Here is a 19,329-nt window from a genome sequence, read left to right as displayed (position 1 = left end):
CCTCATGTAGAGTAGACTACATTCTTTAAAACAGTGGTTCTCAACCTGTGGGTCCCCAGATGTTTTGGCCTTCAACTCCTAGAAATCGTAACAGCTGGTAAACAGGCTTGGATTTCTGGGAGTTGTTGGCCAAAACACCTGGGGACCCATAGGTTGAGAACCACTGCTCTAGAAGAATGGGAGACAAATGCTAGCAGTCTTCAAGCTGAGAAGAGATTTAGAAGGACAAAGCCTTATATAATTAATTGTGAAAGGGATTTGTAGTTTGTTGTAGTTCTTTGACAGTAAAGTTTGCTTGGTTGCGCTCATCTTGACTGCAAGAAAAAAAATGTGGTCCCATGCACATCTCTTGGAGGATGATTTCCCCATAGCACAATAAATCCATTAATCTCCTTGTTAGGTTTTGATGCGTCAATTTCATTTCCATATCAACTAGTAGTTCTATAGACTAGAAATGGAGGCACTTGTTTTCCCAATGAACCAGTTCTGCCTTCCCTCTTTGTTCCCCCCGTATGATAATAATTTCAAGTGTTAACTATAATAAGGGAGAAAAAATAGATGAGATTTAGGCTGGCTAATGGCAGAGGCCCAGCAATCTTGATTTCAGCTCTGAATGAGAAGCAGTGGTGTGGCTTGAACCTTGGGGCTATGTAAATTCAAAGCATGGGGAGAAAAGAAGAATGGATGCCACTGTGAATGCATTCCATTGGTGATAAATTTAATTATCAAAAATGACTAATTATTCCATTAAGGTAAGTGCTCAGCTAGGTGATATTCATAGAATTAAGACTATATATATATATATATATATATATATATAGTTTCACACACTACATTTGCTAAGAAATTAAGACATTTATCAAGTTTACCGGGAAGGATTAATGTGGCATTTTAGCTGCCGTTAGCATAAGAGACAAATTCAATTAAGGGAAAGTGAGAAGATGTCAACCATGCTAAGAAGCAGAGGAAGAAAAGAAGGGGGGAGTACAGCGGGGGAGACATTGTGGGAGAAAAGATGGGACACTTACCATGGCACCAACGCCGTAGGTGGCTGCTGGAGCAAGTGTGTGGTGGTAGGGGTCGGCAGCATAAAGTCGTCCGTAACTACAAAGAAAGCAGAGTGGAGGATTAATAAAGAAAGCACAAACATATTTTACATGGGTGATGCAGGGGGGTGGGGGATGGCAGGGAGACCACCAGAGGTTAAAAACAGAAAGGAATTGCGAAATGAATGCAATCAAACATTCCACCCCATCCAATTATACTGGAAATGAACTGACTCAGCGCTTTATGGAAGTAATATCCCCTGGGAGAATGTGTTCCGTCGGCGAAGGGAAATGATGAGGGGAACACAAATGTATAATTAGCTCAGGGAGAGCTGCACCAGCCAACCAATATGCATGGTGGCTGAGCCCAGGAATTCATCATGTTCTCCGACTCCTTGCCCAAAGGGCAATGGGAGGCAACCAGTGGTCCCTGGTAGATTTTGATAGGTGATCCCAAGCTCATTATATAAAAAATAATGGGTCACTATGCTCTATCAGATGGTTAGTTAAATATGTTTGAGCTTCTTAAATGTGATGGCAACATCACTTTCCTATGCTCTGATTGTTGACAGAATGGAAACAAAGAAAACCTACAGTTCCCATGATTCTATAGCATTGAGCCATGACAGTTAAAAGTGGTGTCAGATGGCATTCATTCTATGATGTAGATGCAGGAGACCCAAACAGAATTCCTGCTCAGCCTTGAAAACCCACCAAGCAAGCCACACTCTCTCAGGGCTCATCAACACAAGTCACTTAATTGGGGGCCAAAACGGAGTACAATACTCTAGACTAATCTTAGAGGTGGCTACACTGCCCATCTTCTTGACTCCAGCAATAGGAAGAAGTCTAGTTCGATACTACCTTATCTTAGTAGTCCCCTCTTGCCATGGATAAACTACCATGAAGCTCTCTGGAGCTCCATGGCCATCTGCTGCAGTGAGACAAATGATGTGGATCCAATCCATCCCCTTTTCTCTGTATTGAGAAGTGCAGAAAATGGCAATGCTGGGCCATGTGAATAATGGTCTGCTTCAGATTACAGCAGTCCACACTTCACCAAAACTCTGGAGGTTTCCCTGATTTCTCATAATACCATGTAAAACTAGTTGAACTGGCTTTACCCCATGTTATAGACTGGAAGTCCCTAGATGTCATCTGGACATCCAGATTCAAACATTGGGATTAGACACCAGTGTAAAAAACCTAAGACTTTGTGAAACTAGGCCAACCACAGAAACCTACTGGATGATTCTGGGCAAGGCATATTCTCTCATTTTCAGAAAAAGGGAATGGCACTTGTTTTCTGAAGAAATCAAGTCAGGAAAGCTCTGTGATAGCATGGTTGTAAGTCGAAGTTAACTTGAAGGCATATAGCAACATCAACTACTTTAATTTGGCCAGTGCAAATGAGGGAGAACTTTTGGTGGTGGTGGTGGTGGTTACCATAATCTATTTCTTCACATTCAGTATGGAGAGACCTTTAACAAACTGATGACAGGAGACAGATGAACCATTTACATTTCCCATCCCTACTCAAATGAGATATATTGCCCCAAACTCCACAATCCTGTTCTAATTTTGCTTTACACCCAATTTTGACAGGAGCTGAACTCCTCCACTCAGTTGAATTCAATAAATGATGTCAATTGGGTTTCTTTTTGTGCATTCATCACCCTAGAACTGGTAGGAATTCATGGCTCAATTGGCTTTTGCTTTCGCAGAGACCATTCTCTGCTTTGTGCCACAGAAGGTCAGGTTCATTGAGAAACAGAGACGTTAGAATATGGAGGAAGACATTTCCAAAGGACCAACACGTTGATATTATCCGAGAATATGCATCAATTTTTTTTCCAGATGATGAATAGACTTTTCTCTCTCCTCAGGGTGACCTCTACCTTCAGAATATGATGGTTTTATTATGATTAATAAATTTCATTTCCACAGAGGAAAAGGAACAGTGTCAGCTTAAACTGAAAAGCATGCAGGCTCCCTTCTTTTTAAATGCTAATTTTTTAAAACACGCCTTTACACGACATGAAAATTGAGAAGCGCAAAAGGTTAGCCCCGTGGATACAGACGCCGCTCTCAAAGGGATGAGAGAACAGGCTACATTGTTAGCCTGGGAGCCAGTAAACCAGGACAATCCTTGCATCACTATGCTGGCTATTGGATTTCTTTTCACATCATGTTTTCCCTTCAGCAAGCTTCTGAATGGTTGCTATGTGTATGGATTCACTTTGCCAGCTAAAAAGACATCTGCACAAACATGGATTTCACTGCTGTTATGAGGAAGAAAGCGAAGGAGAAAGGTGGAAAGGAGACAACTACAGAGACATTATTTTACAGTACACAGCTTCACTATTGAGTTTTTCCCTGCCAAATTCAACTATTGCTCCTCAAACACAACCGTTACGCGAACAAGCCTGAAACTGGTCCTTGACTGAAATGGCTAGACACTTGGGCTCTTCTAGATTATGGGCTCTGGGACATTTTGCAGCCATCGAACTACAGTGTCCCCTCACTTATCGTGGGAGCTACGTTCCAGGACCACCCACGAAAAATGAAAATCTGCAAAGTAGTGACACTATATATAAGGAGGGGACTATAAGGCCGTGATTTACATATTGCTTTGTATGTCCTCTCTCTCTATTTATGATTGGCTGCCTCTCTTCGAAGGGAAAGGGTGAAACCTCCTTCCACACTCCATCATTGCTAGGAGGGAAAAAAACTACAAAACAGCGAGTCTGCGAAAAGAGAACCACAAAGTAGCAAGGGAACACTGTATTCACCAATCTTTCCAAGTCTCCATCCCCAGCTCTGAGAGTCATCCTCAGGAACTCCAGGATCTCCTTGGGAAGTCCCTGGCAGAAAAGCTGTTGCTGTGCCCCCAGTAAAGGGAAAATAGTTAGCTGAATATCTGTCACTTCCTTTTAATGTTCTGCCCATATTGGAAATGGGAGGAGGTGACAACAGTGCAAAGTGGCAATTTTGAACATTGTATGGTTGGCAAGAAATCTGTCCTCTGCAACAGCCCCAAAGGTGAGTTGTAATGGTTTATAGTTAGTTGGACTTAGCTCTGTCGTAACCCAGGATGCCAATCAGGATTTCTGATAATAAGCTATAATTTATATTTTTATTTGAGTATCCTTCATTCCTGGGCAGGTGACAAAACATGGAGGTCTATCAAACTTTCAAATAAGTTACCAGGGTGGGGTTGGAAACATTTTCCTTGGGGAGTTGCGAGTTTAGCTGGTTGCAGTTAGAGCATAAACACAAACCAAAGCAACATTCATCATTTTGTCTCTGGGTAAATGTTCTTTCTCTCGCCTTACACCTGGAAAACGGCGTAATCCTAGGATTAAGCAGAAGATCTGTTGTGTTTCCCCCACACAGAGGCTCCCATTCATTCTCGAGCAGGTGGCACAAACAGAGACAATTCATTATTTTTCCCTTGCCCAGCTTTGTTATCAACCAAGGAGTGGAATGCAAGCCCCTCCATTTACAAATTGCAGAAACCCAAGCTTGCTGTAATCTTGTCAAGTTGTCACGTTTGACTAACCATGTGAACTGACCTAGAACTATGAAGCACAAGAAAGGCAAGCTGTCAAAGAGATAATGACAAAGATGCCAGAACGGGTTGCCAGTTTCTCACGGCGGGCGAGGGAAGGATTAATCAAACTTCAACTATGCAAGAAGAACGGATAATCCAAGTGTTTGCTGGGTTGCCTTTTTTAGGGAACTGCTGCCCCCATAATTGCACTTCTTACCCTAATAGCTAATCTGTGATCTTAAAAAAAGAAGAAGGCCAGGCTCATTCCCATGTAAGTGTGCACTGTTATTTATTGCCTTGACAAAGAGATCAAGGAATTGCTAGCTTCAGGGTAAGCTGAATTTATTGGGGAACTAAAATGGTGTAACTTGATGTAAAAATGACGTTTCCTCCCACCTCTCCAGTTTCTGGTGAGGCTGTCATTCTCAGGCTGTGCCCACACTGTACACTTATAACTACTCAATGGCATTTGGAAAAAACCATAAGGCTCAGTTACAGTGACTCTCAGGGGCCTTCCACACAGCCATATAATCCAGAATAGCAAGGCAGACAATCCACATTATCTGCTTTGAACTGGATTATCTGAGTCCACACTGCAATATAATACAGTTTAATGTGGATTTTACAGTTGTGTGGAAGGGAACTCAGAATGCCAATTATGGTAATGAAAAGTGGTCAAATAGCCTTTCTTTTTCCCACCATGTTTAGACTTTCCGAGTGTCCATAGTTTTGGAAATCAAATCTGACAAATTTGTCTGAAATGGTTTAATTAATGCTTCATGAAGACACTAAAGAAAAATCCACTTGAAATCTGGTTTCTGCCTCCTGCAGAATTCTGGGATTTGTAATTTAGGGAGGAATCTTTAACAGCCTCACTAAACTACAAACCCCAGAATTCTGCAGGAGGCAGAAACTGGATTTTAAGTGGATTTTTTCTCTAGTGTGATGACAGCCCACCTGAAAGACCGATCTGAAGATCAACTCTGTCTGAAATGGACATTGCAACATGGAAGCAAACTAGTTCATTTATTATTCATACCCTAACTTCGGAGAATTAAATATAGTTTTTGTTTGTTCTTTTTTATTTATGGCATGCATTCAAGTCATTTTTACTTACCTAACATACACAACTTAAACAAAATCTAGGGCCTCTTCCACACAGCTGAATAAAATTGCACATTATCTGCTTTGAACTGGAATATATGGCAGCGTGGACTCAGATAAACCAGTTCAAAGCAGGTATTGTGGGATTTTCTGCCTTGATCTTCTGGGTTATAAGGCTGTGTGGAAGGGCCCTAAGTATATAATGCAGGTATGTCATCATGTCTGCACAAGTCTATGTATTACTCATCTGTTGTTGTTTTTTCACTAGTAAATAATGTAGCATATTGTCATCATCTCACTATACATATTTTTAGGGGATACAGAGGAAATATAACAACAATATATTAACCAAAGAGTACCAAATGTTTCTAGAAGTAATGTCCATCTTGAAAATGCCTGTTATAGTAATATCCTGAAAACTAAAAAAGCATTAAAATGCAGCTCTATTGCAAGTTTGACTTTCAGCTCCTTTGATTAAAACTTTCTCCCACAGATCCAAATTTATAATGAATTTACACTTGCTACCAACTATTAAATAGCTAACAATTCATTAAATATTTGTTTCATGGTTTCTTCTTCTTGTCGTCTTAGTGGGCCATCTCAAAAAACATCTCAATAGGCAAACAGACATGCTTAAATAAATATATTGGTTGATGTATTCATTAAGAAATGAAGAGCTTTAGCTATATAATGCAAACCTAGGAAGTCACAATAGGTAGAAAACTGAAATGCTTTCTACTGTCCTGGGGTACTTAAAGAAAGAGAGAAGAATGCAATGGGAAAATGTTCCAAAGGTGCCCATGAGAATTTCCTCATGGACATACAGCTTCTCAAGCTCCCACAGCCATATAACCCAGAATATCAAGGCACAATAACCCACAAGATCTGCTTTGAACTGGGTTATCTGAGTTCATACTGCCATATATCCCAGTTCAAAGCAGATAATGTGGGATTTTATTCAGTTGTGAGGAAGGGGCCGAAGACTCTTTTTTGAGTCTGGGTACAATTCCATAACCCAAATTAAATAAACTTGGGAAGGATTGAAAAAGGCACATTATCATCCATGGGCAGATGGATGCCTGTTGGAACAGATGTGGGGGTTCCTATGGGATTAGGAAGTTCTTTTCAATGGGTTCCTGTCTTTGCTACATAATTCTAGCTGCCTGAGGGCCCATCCACACAGCCCTATATCCCAGAATATCAAGGCAGAAATTCCCACATTATCTGAGTTCAAAGCAGATATTGTGGGATTTTCCGCCTTGATATTCTGGGACATATGGCTCTGTGGAAGGGCCCTCAGGCAGCTACTGAAAGGAACCATGGAGAGAGGTGAAGAGGCGCTCCATCAGACTAAACTGGGGTTCAGCTTGGTATGGATGGAAGACAGTGGATCAATCAGTTCCCTCCTCAACAAATATAACCTAGGGCTTTCCCCCATTCTATTTCTTTTCTTCTGTCAGCCTTGTAACATTTATTACAAAATAACATGCCATTCCAATTGGCTGGCAGAAACATCACATCTGGCAGTTGAGATCCGATCCCATGGACAAGAATCTCCAACAACATCGAGTTCTCAATGAACTGAGCTTACTCACCCGATAAACTAATTATGACTGTGCTGAGCCATACTTTTTTTGCCATAGACTTACTTTGTCAACTCTCATCTTAAAAAGGAACACAAAGCTGTATCATTCTTTCCAATGCCTCACAGCCATGTAGAAAAAGGAGAACTACCACCTAAGCAGTCTTGCTTGAAGCGTGTTTACATGAAAAGCAAACTCTCTAATTTCCCAAGGAACTCTACCTTCCTGGAACGACACTGTCTATTGGGGAGATAGGGCCTATGGTCATACAGTTGTTGGACTTCAGCTCACACAGCCCTTTCCCAATTGGCTATATTTCCTGGGAGGGATAAGAATTGGAGTCTAACATCATCTTGAGGGCCGCAGGTTCCGCATTCTCATTGTGCCATAATGTCAATAGTAAAAGTCCTCATTTTACTACTCTTTCCTTATTTGTCTTCTATTACTGTCCAGAGTGTTCTTTTTCAAGACTGAGAAAGATTGCAGTGTCTATCCCATCTCTCTTTGTCCAAACAAATCGATTGTATATTGAAAAGACATTCTATGCTTAGTGCCTAGGAGAACAGTAGAATAGCCTATTCCACACACCTTTGTATGGTCCTGCGCTGGGTGGAAAACAACACAATATTTCCCATAACTATTCTGAAACAAATTGGAGTAAATGGTCCTTGTACATCATGATAACAGATGGTTGCCCCCTTCCTTTCTTAAGCTGCAACCTTCCCTCCCTCAAAGCATGTCATGGAAAATTGAAACAACTATAACAGTTTACTCTACAACTACAATATTTCCCTAAAGGCTGGCCTCCAAAGGAGCAGTCCCACAATACATCCACATTTCTTAGATTCTCAGTTGTAGAGATCAGCAAAGCTGTGTGGGGCCAACATAGCTATTTTTGTAGGCATTGACCTCCCAGATTCCCCAGACTATCTGTTTCTGGCCAAAAGAAAAAAGGCAAATTGCTTATTCTAGAAAACCTTCCAGAGTGGTAATTCAGGTTTTAAATAGCAGGCCCCCTCATTCACTATTTAATATACAATGATCCAACCCATTCTTCAAAAACAGAAAGAGACTTGCAGAAGATATTGGGTTATTTGTTTGATAGCATATTTGGCAGGTTGTCCTGCTTCCATTGATCAACTTCTGCTCATTGATCTAGTGGGAAGCATTACTTGTTGAGAGGTCAACATCCATAAAATTCCATACTTTCTGAAAAACTAACTTGTTTTAGAAGGAGCTTACAGCTCCAGTGTTTGAATGACTTTCAATGAAAATGCAATTCTAACCTTCTGGGTCATGGATTGGAGAGTAAGATGGGGATTTATTCCTACCAATTCTCTAAGCAAAGGATACACAAATATATGTTTTAAAATACAGATTGGAATAACCTATGCTGAAAGAACTGGTATGAAGAAAACTCTTATTGATTTCTATACTTAAGATATGTCTCATGCACGTTTCCGTTTTGAACCAAGGCCTACCTTTATGCAAATGTGGCACTAGTTTTGGTATTGTATGGGCAAATTGCTGCAATGTTTGACCATATTTCAAGTTTTCTACCTTATAGATTATTCAGAAGCCAGTGTGGCTTGTGGACACGAGTCCTACAGGGGCATGTTGGGACCTGACCTCAAGCCTCTTTGGTCACTTTCCTCCCCAAATTGTCCCAAAATGCCAAAATGACAATTGTACCCCACCTGGGCTATTTTAAGAATGGGAGAGACATTTCCTGCTGTAGGAAATAGGACCTTAAATGGCAGGGTGGCTCAGAAACATGACAAAAAATGCTTCCATACCATATAGGGAAAATGATAAATGCATAGGGGCAGTTTGAGGTATGGAACTCTATGGTTCTCTGAGAGGCTAATGCAGCCCCATAATTTCTCTGACCCCATTTATGAACATGCAAGTGAGGCACCTTCTAAGACACTAGTGCTCAACCTGTGGGCTCCCAGGTGTTTTGTCCTACAACTCCCAGAAATCCCAGCCAGTTTTAAGCTGATAGGATTTCTGGAAGTTGAAGGCCAATACATCTGGGGACCCACAGGTTGAGAGCTACTGTTCTAAGACAACTGGCATGCACTTGTGTGAGTATAGCAAATAAGCTATCTGGGGAAAAAATCATACAAATCAATATATTTGTACATATATGCAGGTACTACAAGAGCAATGGCAACTAGATTGGCTAATGCGACTGCAATAAGTGCACCAGTAAAACAAAACAAAACAAAACAAAAAGTGTAACACAATCCACTGATTAAAGCTAAACTAATTCTTTTTTCAGGATTTTGCCTTTTAATTGTCTTTCCAGATGACCTTCCTTCCTTCCTTCCTTCCTTTCTTTATCACTGCAGTGGTATCTTTAAATGAAACTTTAGAATAATGGTAACTTTTCTAGATCATGTAAACGTGAAACAAAACATCAACGTCAGCAGAATAACCTAATGTGTTTCCCGCACCAAAGCCTAGAGGCTTTGAGCTACAACCGAGTGAAACTATTCCAAAGATTTATCTTATGGGCTTTACTAGGCTTTCTCTAGTGATTAACTGCGGCATGTGTAAAAGGATATTGAGACTCGGATGGATGCATCAAGAAGTATCAATGATTGTTACCTGCAGAGGTGTTACAAGAAATTTCATCTGTTGCAACGAAGACGAATTGATTTCTGCAAGAGAAGATAAAATTCACAATACTGCTTGCTGACTGGGAAATGTGCTCGCTGCCGATTGAATTTATGTTTACAGATGGGTTAAGGGGGAAAGTGCTTAATTTTAATGAATGTAGAGAAAAGGCAGGTTGACACATCCGGTTACCTCGAGAGTTTCTAAGGATCATGAAGCAGACATGCTGGGATTTTTTTACGGCAAAAAAATAACAGGGTGACTCTGGAGTATGGGCCAGCTATCAATTCTGGCACTGGAAATGTTTGGTTTGGGGTAACAAAACATCTCATGCTAAATTGGACTTGAAAAGTTTCCCCGCTGGAAATGGACCTACATCACCTAAACGAAGGACACGCTGTGTTGCTGTTGAAGACATCCCTTTTAAATACGTTAGGGAGGGGCACAACCAAGTAAAATCTAGAATATTTTGAATTTCTAACCCACTGCAAACTTAAACATTTTAATCCTGCTCCCAAAACAATAACGATACAATATATCTGAATACACCATAATTTCAACAATGAAATTACCATATATACTCGTGTATATATGTCAACCTCATATATAAATCAGGGGCTGGTTTGTGGGACAAAATTATGGATTTTGATATGACCCACTGATAAGTCAAGGGTCATTTGCAGAGAGGGGAAAGTGTGAATGCCAACTTAGGTTGCTACCTGCATTTTCCACTAAAGTATTCAATAGCGCCAGAAGCATTGAAAGTCAAGAAAGTCAGTGCTTCTTTTGCATTCTTCTGGGATGGACTAAGCATAGAGAAGGGGATGGATCTCCCATCCCTTTTTGATAAGTGATAAGCACATTTTTATATTGACCCGTGGACAGGTCAACTCAGAATTGTGAGGTTGATCTTTGGACTAAAATGTCTGGACTTATACATGAGCATATACAGTAGTTCACGGTGTAACTTAGTAAAGTGCAGAACTGATATTAACCTTCCTCTTGCCAAATTGATTGCTCTACACTCAACATGAGCATTGCAAATGAAAGAAGGGGAAATAAAACTACAAACATTTGAACTCTTTTGACTGGAACAAATAGTCATCATCATTATTATGTCAAACGAAACAACAAAACACCCACACGCATCCATTCTGGCTAATCATGCCTTGTGTCCCATGCAATCGTTCCACTGGAAGGCTAGCAGATGTCAAGTGTGTAAATTGAGGGCACACACACAATGCACCATGCACGACAGCTCAGAAATACTGCACAAGCACCATTGACATGAAGAGCAGTTGCCAGCATTAGCAGCAGCGCGAACGAGACAGTCCTGTTAGTGGCATGAGATTGGTCCTGAGCCACCGTAACACAGAAGCCAGTTTCATGCTCCAGAAAAGCAATCAAAATGGCAGGCGAGATGTGGATTGGGTGTCTGGTGAATGTCTGTTCCTGAGACCCACATTCCAGTTAAGCCAAAGTACTCAGATGCTAAGACTAATCAGGAGGCATTCCCAAGCCATTTACTCCTACTCTTATTAAAGTCAGCAGGATTGCTCTTGTGGCAAACTCTAGCTTGAGGCTGTGCATGTACCAAGACTTGTCATACTGGCATTTGTTCTGTCTGAAAGTGACAAATGATTTCGATTGAGTGAGAGAGGCATGACAGGCGTGTGTCCTGTGCCCAAACTATTCCAGGTCACAAACTTTGCATCTCGGGCTCAATTTGTAAAGTTGGCAGTGGTAGGCCCAATGAACACTTGAGGCAAACGTATAATGATTTGTCCTGTAGATTTACTGTTACTGCAAACCCAACTTAATAGCAGCGACCTATGGTGTTATGGTGCCTGGCACGATAATGACGTTCAGTGTTTACACCCAGAAAAAGCTATATTCAAGCTTTGTGAATGGATGTTGTCTGCATATATTTTTCTCCTATTGTATAAAGCTATTGGCATGTTTAATGGAATTTGAAAATGACAGGGTTATCAGAATGACACTTGAACAGGAATTGCAGTAGTGAGAAACCTTTCAAAGTCTGCTCCGTCAGCACCCTTCAGCTTCACAGACTGATGTATTGGTTTCGAAAGTGACATCGGAATGAAACTTGACTTGTATCCTGTCATCTGCTTCCCTTCGTGCTCTCATAAAAACATCTGTTCCACCCCATGTTGCTGGATCAATGTCGGGCACATTTAAGTACTTGTTGATCACAGTCAGTGCATGCAATCTCAACAAGGATTTGATCGATTGGTGAAAAACGACTATGAGTTAAAACTCTAATCCAGCTGGTCAGAATCTCTGAGGTTTTGTTCTGGGCTGATAAGCATGAAAAAAGAGTTCTTGGAAAGTGAGAAATCTCCCAAAAGTTGCCACTGTCCATGTGTTGAAGCTGTCACAGAATTCCTTAATTACAAAAGCTGAGAAAACTCTTTGGTTCTTTGCAAAGTCTGTCACAAAATATCATACATCCCATGGTATATCTAACACAACCTAAATAAATGAGGTTGAACCTCCTCAAACTGTGCTTTCATGGGATGTGTTGCACTGTGTGGCAGAGAACTATTCAGTGATTTCCTCATTATTATACCAGTGACAAATACAGACATAATTATATTTCAAAAATAGTTTTTTAAAAAGAAATTCTAGAAAGACCCCCTGACTCTGTAGCAGAAGTAGATTCTCTCTCTGTATCAAAGTATGTCTGTATGCCTATTTATGGGCTTTGATGCTCCATTCCATATGGAGGGGCCAAAAGACATAGTAGCCACTCATTCACCTGCAAAAGCTTCCTGTGGACTATGGCTAGCAAAGAATATGCAAATTTCCCATATTCAATGAGAAAGGGTCTATGGACATATCAAAACACCCTCTTGTGCAAACTGTCAAGTGTGTAAGCATACTATGCATAAAAAGTGTGTTTTGTCAAAGTAAAACAACTGTTGTGTTGCCGACATTGAAATTTCATGCAGAGATCTGTGCAAAAACATAGCCCAAGCCAAAAGCCAAAACCAAACCAAAAAGCCCCATGGATGTGGAAGTAAGACATGTTATCAGTTCCCAGGTGTTTGGATCTTAATATCAGCAACCTGGTCTTGCAAAGTGAATGGCCTTACAAATCTCTAATTGATAATCATGGAGTTGGGAGGCACTACAAAGACATGTAATCCAACCTTTTCCATGCAGGAATATGCAACCAAAGCACTGTCAGCTTGATGCCAGCTTTAACATTATCTCTAGATGTTGAAGTCATGGAATGGGAAAGATGTCTTTGTGGCTGTCTTCTCAAAGTGAGGCTAGACAGTTTCTCTGGACATTTACCATCATCTTAACCTTTCCACCAAGTGATACTTTTCACAACTTCTTAGGAGAAGAGGACATGGCTGGTAGAGGTTACCTCTTCTCCACATTCCCAAAAAATGGAAGGGAAGTGTGAACAGTCAGAAACATAGAGCAGTAGGAGTAGCCAAAAAATGGGGTTCCTCAGAAATAATAGTGGACCTCTTTTTGGTGTCTGGGTTGTGAGATACCCAACAATGCTGTCCCAAACTCTACCCAGCAAAAAACTATGGTCTCATTGTCTTGACTGTGGATCTTCCTAGTCAAGGAAGTTAGGCTAGACCCATCTCTTTTAAGCTTCTTGCTGTTCCATATGGCACCCGGTGTTTGAAAGTGCTGCTATTGCTATTTTAGACTACTTTTTAAAAGTGTACTATAATATGTTTTTTGAAAACATTTTCATTTTTTCATTGCCTATGGATCTCTTGGGAACTGGGAGACATTATAGAAATGGTTGTTTTTGTTGGGTGCCTCCAAGTAATTTCCAAATTATGGTGACCCTAAAGTGACTCTATCATGAGTTTTCCTCAAGCTAAAAGCACGTGACTTGCACAAGATCACACTCTTGGTTTTCAGGCAGGGGGGGCTCATTTGCCATAATGCAGTTTGAAATTGCATTATATGGTTAATGTAGGCTCATAAATGCAATTCAATGCAGTGTAGATGGGGCCCTGATCTCCAAAGTTGTAGTCCAGCATTCAAATCACTACTACAGCATGCTGGCTCCAATATAGAAATGCTTTAAATAAATAAAATAAAAATATATTGGGTAAAGTCACCTTCAGAGTCCTGGAAACACAATAAAAATGATTGTAGCCTCATTCACACACACCACGAACATCATCACTACTTGATCACTCAATGTTTCAGTATGGGAACTAGCTCTTTTGGGGCATTGTTTTGAGGTGGTTATTAAATGATATCCCATCTCCAGGATGCTATTCAATTTGTGAAAGTTCATTCTGACAAGCAAGATTGTCCTTAATATTGCAATCAGTCATCAATGAACACAAACGTGCATGAACGAATGAATGAACCAGTCACAAAAACAGGAAGAAATTTTGCACGTTTCTAGCAGAATGTTTAAAAAAGACCAATGGAAAAATGATCTGGAGAAGAAAGTGACTTTTCTCAAGGCAATTCATAGTACAAATAAATGGATAAATTTCTGGAGCATGCAGATGAGAAAAAAGCACATGCTCACTGCCACTTTCAGAAGGTATTCTCTGAATATGCCCAGGCCTTCCCCATCACTACGCTTTTGATACCTGTTTTTTATATAAAATATCTTATCTTGGATACGCAGGATGGCTGTGGGTGTCTATAGCTGCTTGGGAACACACTGCTGAACATTCATCATAAAATGAGTGCCGTGTAGAGAGACAATCCCATGTCACAACCTCATGTCTATAGGACACGGGGACATGCAAACAATTCCGTTGTTGGCTGTATGCCCAAGATAACACACAGGCGGCAATTGTTATCCAAATCTCAGCAAAATACACTGACAACAGCCTCAATATACACAAAAACTACCTCTGATATCTCAGTATCTTATATATATTTAAAGATCTCAGTATTGGTGTAAAAGAATGTAACTATCTCAGCAGAAAATATTTTTGGCAATGAAGTTTTCCCCAGATTTCTTTTAACTATTCAGCCAATTAGGACCACCCAAATTAAGCTGTCCAAGGAAAATGTGGGTAAGAAAACAGTGCCCTTTAATGCAAATGATAATATCTTCTTCTTGATAACTATTTCAGGTTCAAAATATGCATTCCCTGTATTAATGCATGTTTTGGTAGTAGCAGACAGCAATTTTTCATTCTGAAGACAAAAGCCCTAGTTTTATATTGAGGCCTTAGTGTCACCATAAATCAGAAATGACTTGATGGCACACAGCAATGAACTATTGGGCTAAAATTTCCAGAATCCACCAACCAACATGACCAGTGGCTATTCTGCTAGTGGGATTTTGGGAGTTGTTGCTCAACATTTGCTTATATGTTAGCCCTTTAGCAATAGTCTACATCTGAAAGAGCAGAGTGTAGAACTAAATCATCTGGGAGATCTTTAGGTCCTTTCTGATTCTTATCTATTCAACTGCCTCAAGCCCAAAGGGACATATACACCTCATCATCTTGATCTTTATTGGCAAAATGGCCTAAATGAATGAGTAAACCCACAGACTAGTGGGGATGGTGGTGACGGGGTGGTGGAAGTGGTGGGATTTCATAAGTTTGAATATTGGTTCTATGGATTTACTCATCAATGCTGCTGTTGTGTGCCTTCAAGTTATTTCTGACCTATAGCAACCCTATGGTATTATTAAGTTGTTTTTTTGTGAGATTCATTCAGAATAGGGTGGTCTTGGCCTTCCTCTGGGCTGAAAGAGTGAAGCCATTCAATGTCACCTACTACACTTCCATGAATGAGTGGGGATCTGAATCCTAGTCTACCTGAGTTGTAATTAGACTATGTAGACTGTTTGGATCTTGTCTATTTAAAACTAAAGACTGTAAATATGGGAAGAATTGGGTAATCAGAAATGTTGTTTTGTGTGGAACAACTGTACATTGAGACTTGTTTTAGCAATCAAAACATATTCCTAAGCTTGAAAGTTCTGGAATTCTATATTTTATTTTTACCACTGTGGTAGATGGAATTCAGGATTCTAGTTTTAGTATTATATATTTTAAAAGAGATCCCAGAAGCCTGAAATCTGATCATTTCTGCTCTAGATGAGTTTCCCAAAAAGTTTAAATGCACCCCGCTGGCAAATTATTTGGGAAGCCCTCAGACAGGAATACTTTGTGTGTTGCCAAGCAAAGTTATGCATTCTCTATTGTGGCTTTGTTTCTCTTTCTCGTTTGAAACCAGGTGGTGTAGAGGGATCTCGTTCTTAGTAGCAAAACCCCGGGAGGTATCGATATATTTAGGATGAAAAATACATCAAAGGGGGAAAAGGCGACTCCTGAGAGATATTTTCAACCTCCAAGCACATTTTTACTGTCAAGTCCAGAACATGAGAGGCTTTTCTTCCTGTATTTTAACTTCTGAGCCTCCAAATTAGCAGTTAGGTAATTTATTGTGCCCAGTGCTAACTCCAAGCCTCTGTGTAGGAACATTAGCAAGGACATTCAAAATGCAAAAATCCAGCTGCCAACATTTTGCAGCTTTTCAGAGTTGCATAAAACTTGCACAGACTAAATTTATAGCAGGGATGCAACCTTGGAAACAACAACTATTTCAGCAAAAATAAAAATGGGGAAGACTCTGGCCGGCTGATCTGTGTGCTTGGTCCATCTAGTGAATGGTTGCTATTTGTGGATGAATAACGGCAAGACCCTGATCTCACTATCTCTGGATATATACATATGTGTGTGTGTGTGTGTGTGTATATATATATATATATATATATATATATATATATATATATATATATGATTTGGAGTTTGTGTTGTCGAAGGCTTTCATGGCTGGAATCACTGGATTGCTGTGAGTTTTTGGGCTATATGGCCATGTTCCAGAAAGAATTTCTCCTGATGTTTCACACACATCTATGGAAGACAGTCTCACGAGGTTGTGAGGTTGTGAAGTCCTAGACTACCAATCAATCTGTTCCTCAAAGGTAGCTTGATCCTTCAACACAACCTCATAACCTCTGAGGATGCCTGTCACAGATGTAGGTGAAATGTCAGGAGAAAATGCTTCTGGGACATGGCCATATAGCCCAAAAAACTCACAGCAACCCACCAGTTTGGAGTTTGTTTGCATGGGCTTATGTCATCCCCTCGATGTTCTAGAGCTTCCAAGGTAATCTGAATTAATCTGAATTAACCCACATTAAGAGAAATCAGAGGGAAACTCCAGAGTTTGGGCAAAATTCTGGAGAGTACAATGGTTGGAGTACAGTGGGGATAGCTTAGTTTTGTAAATGCCTGTATGTAAATTATAAAGTGGGGTGCAACTATTAAAAATATTATAATATTAAAGGTGCATTATCCTCATCTCTTCTTCACAACACAGGATTGTGAAAAGAAAAGAACACTAGCTTCCTATGTGTACACATACTTCCTTACATGTAAATCCCATTTACGCCCAGTGGGACTCATTCCAATTTAATCCTATACAGTCTAAGATGTGTGTTTGTGTTGTTCTGGCGTCTTTGCTGACTGAAGTTTAAGAGAAGCTATAAATCTTAGTAAATAAATGGAACATTGTATATTCTGAAATGTTGTCACAGAAAAAGCCACTAAAAGTGTTTCAACAGCGATGTATTTTGGTTGCATCTTCCTGTTATACTGTATTCCTTATATACTCTATTACATATAATCATCCCCTTGTAGCCATGGATTCTGTGTCCATTGATTCAACCATCCATGCTTGAAAATATCCCCACACTAAAAATCCCAAAAACAAATCTTGATGCTACCATTTTATACAAGAGATGTCATGTTGCCATGTCATTGTATGTAATGGGACAGGAGCATCCATATATTTTAGTATCCAGGAACTAAACCCCAATGGATACCAAGAATCCACTGTAATTAGAAATAGCCTGGATCTGCAACGCTGTGTGGAGAGGAAAAATCATGGAAGTGATCATAAGCCAGCACTTATTATTATGCTGTTGAGCTTCCAAGTGTTATCTATCACCAGATAGGTGCATTAATTCATCTGTCCCACTCCAGACAAAAATAATTAAATAGCCCTTTTACCAATCACATATATTCTTCAATATTTACTATACTAATAAATAGCATAAATGAAAAGATAATCTGTTGTTTTCTCGCCACTACAGACATATGTTCTATCTTATTGAATCCTGACTTGATTTGTGAAGGAGTTGGATTTTACCAATGAATTTGTTCAATTAGGGAAGCCATGGCCCTGAGTTTGGAAGACATAAGCAGGCTGTTGAAAATAGAGTGACTCGGAGCTCTCCCATTCAATGGGTCACTGTAAGTCAAAAGCCAACAACAAACAAGGGATTCAGAATGTTCTAGTGCAGTTCACTGAACATCACCAAACAAAAAGATGCTCAGGTTCCATAGGATGTCTCTACAGCAATGGAAATGCTATCTTAATGCTACAGTTATGCCTTGTGGAAACATCTTTGATGAGAAGCTTGGTATACAATAGCATACATATACATCTCTAGCTCCCCCCTCCCAATCCCATATATATTCCAAATTTATGTTCATATCCAAGGATGGCACATTGTCTTATTCAAATCTGAGACAAAACAAATTAAGTCATAAAACAACAGAGGAGAGGGACAGACATTCAAAGTGAAAGAGTTCAGCCTTGGGACTCAATTCAAGCAAGCCATTCAGTGAGTCAATGTGATGGATCTGTCATAATCCAGGAACAGCATTACATACATTCTAGTGAGACGCCAAGTGATCATGCAAATGACAAAAGTGACAATACGCTCCATTGCCATGCCAAAACGAGTTTAGCGCCATGAAGAACAACACTGGGAAGCTTGGCCCATTTTCTAGCAATCTTGTGGCAGGGTCACACTCTGACCTCCTGAGGAGGGTCCACATGAGATCACATGAGTCTCTTGACCCTTCTTTCTAGTTTGAAAGCATACTGAAGAACCTCTCACCTTCCCTTCAGCTGATGCCCCAGCACTTGATGCCTCCATTAATTCATTCTTCAAAGAGGTGGATGTACCGGCCAACAAGCCCTTGTTACTGAAACAACTACATTTCTGCTTGAGTGGTCTTGGCTGAGAAGTACAGGCCTTGATCCTATTATCACTTCCAACTAGAGGAAATCTGCTGAACCAATACAATTTACCTCTCTGTTGACTCATTTTTCATGATTGGGTTCACCAGCCCTTCTCTAATTAGTACTAAGAGGATATGGGGTAGATAGAAAAATGTAAGGGGTCTCTAGTTGTATTTCTCACTATGGCAGTAGTGGAAAAGTTAGATCAATGCCAAGCCTATAGTCTTTTCTACTGCATTCACATTTGCTTTAACAAATAGTGCAGATGTACTGAAACCACATGACAATGGAAAGGCAACACTTAGGCACTTCCCATTGATTTAATGGGTCAACTCTAGTT

At 40.1% G+C, this 19,329-nt stretch overlaps 1 protein-coding gene across 13 annotated transcripts in view; it reads right to left on the bottom strand.

Annotated features, from left to right (window-relative positions):
• The window catches only part of LOC137095529 (RNA binding protein fox-1 homolog 1), a 1,101,487-nt gene that overhangs the window by 8,020 nt on the left and 1,074,138 nt on the right, over window positions 1–19,329 (bottom strand). For 10 of the 13 annotated variants that reach the window (XM_067462295.1, XM_067462296.1, XM_067462294.1 and 7 more), the window contains one exon: window positions 1,029–1,104. In XM_067462295.1, coding sequence (XP_067318396.1) covers window positions 1,029–1,104 — 76 coding nt within the window. Of the gene's footprint in view, window positions 1–1,024; window positions 1,105–9,899; window positions 9,953–19,329 lie in introns of those variants that run through there. The other 3 variants (XM_067462289.1, XM_067462290.1, XM_067462298.1) reach the window with 2 other exon arrangements.

The sequence above is a fragment of the Anolis sagrei genome, chromosome Y, assembly GCF_037176765.1.
Source record: "Anolis sagrei isolate rAnoSag1 chromosome Y, rAnoSag1.mat, whole genome shotgun sequence".
Lineage (NCBI taxonomy): Eukaryota > Metazoa > Chordata > Lepidosauria > Squamata > Dactyloidae > Anolis > Anolis sagrei.
The sequence above is the reverse complement of the archived record's forward strand: the minus strand, read 5'-3'. Positions and strand labels throughout refer to the sequence as shown.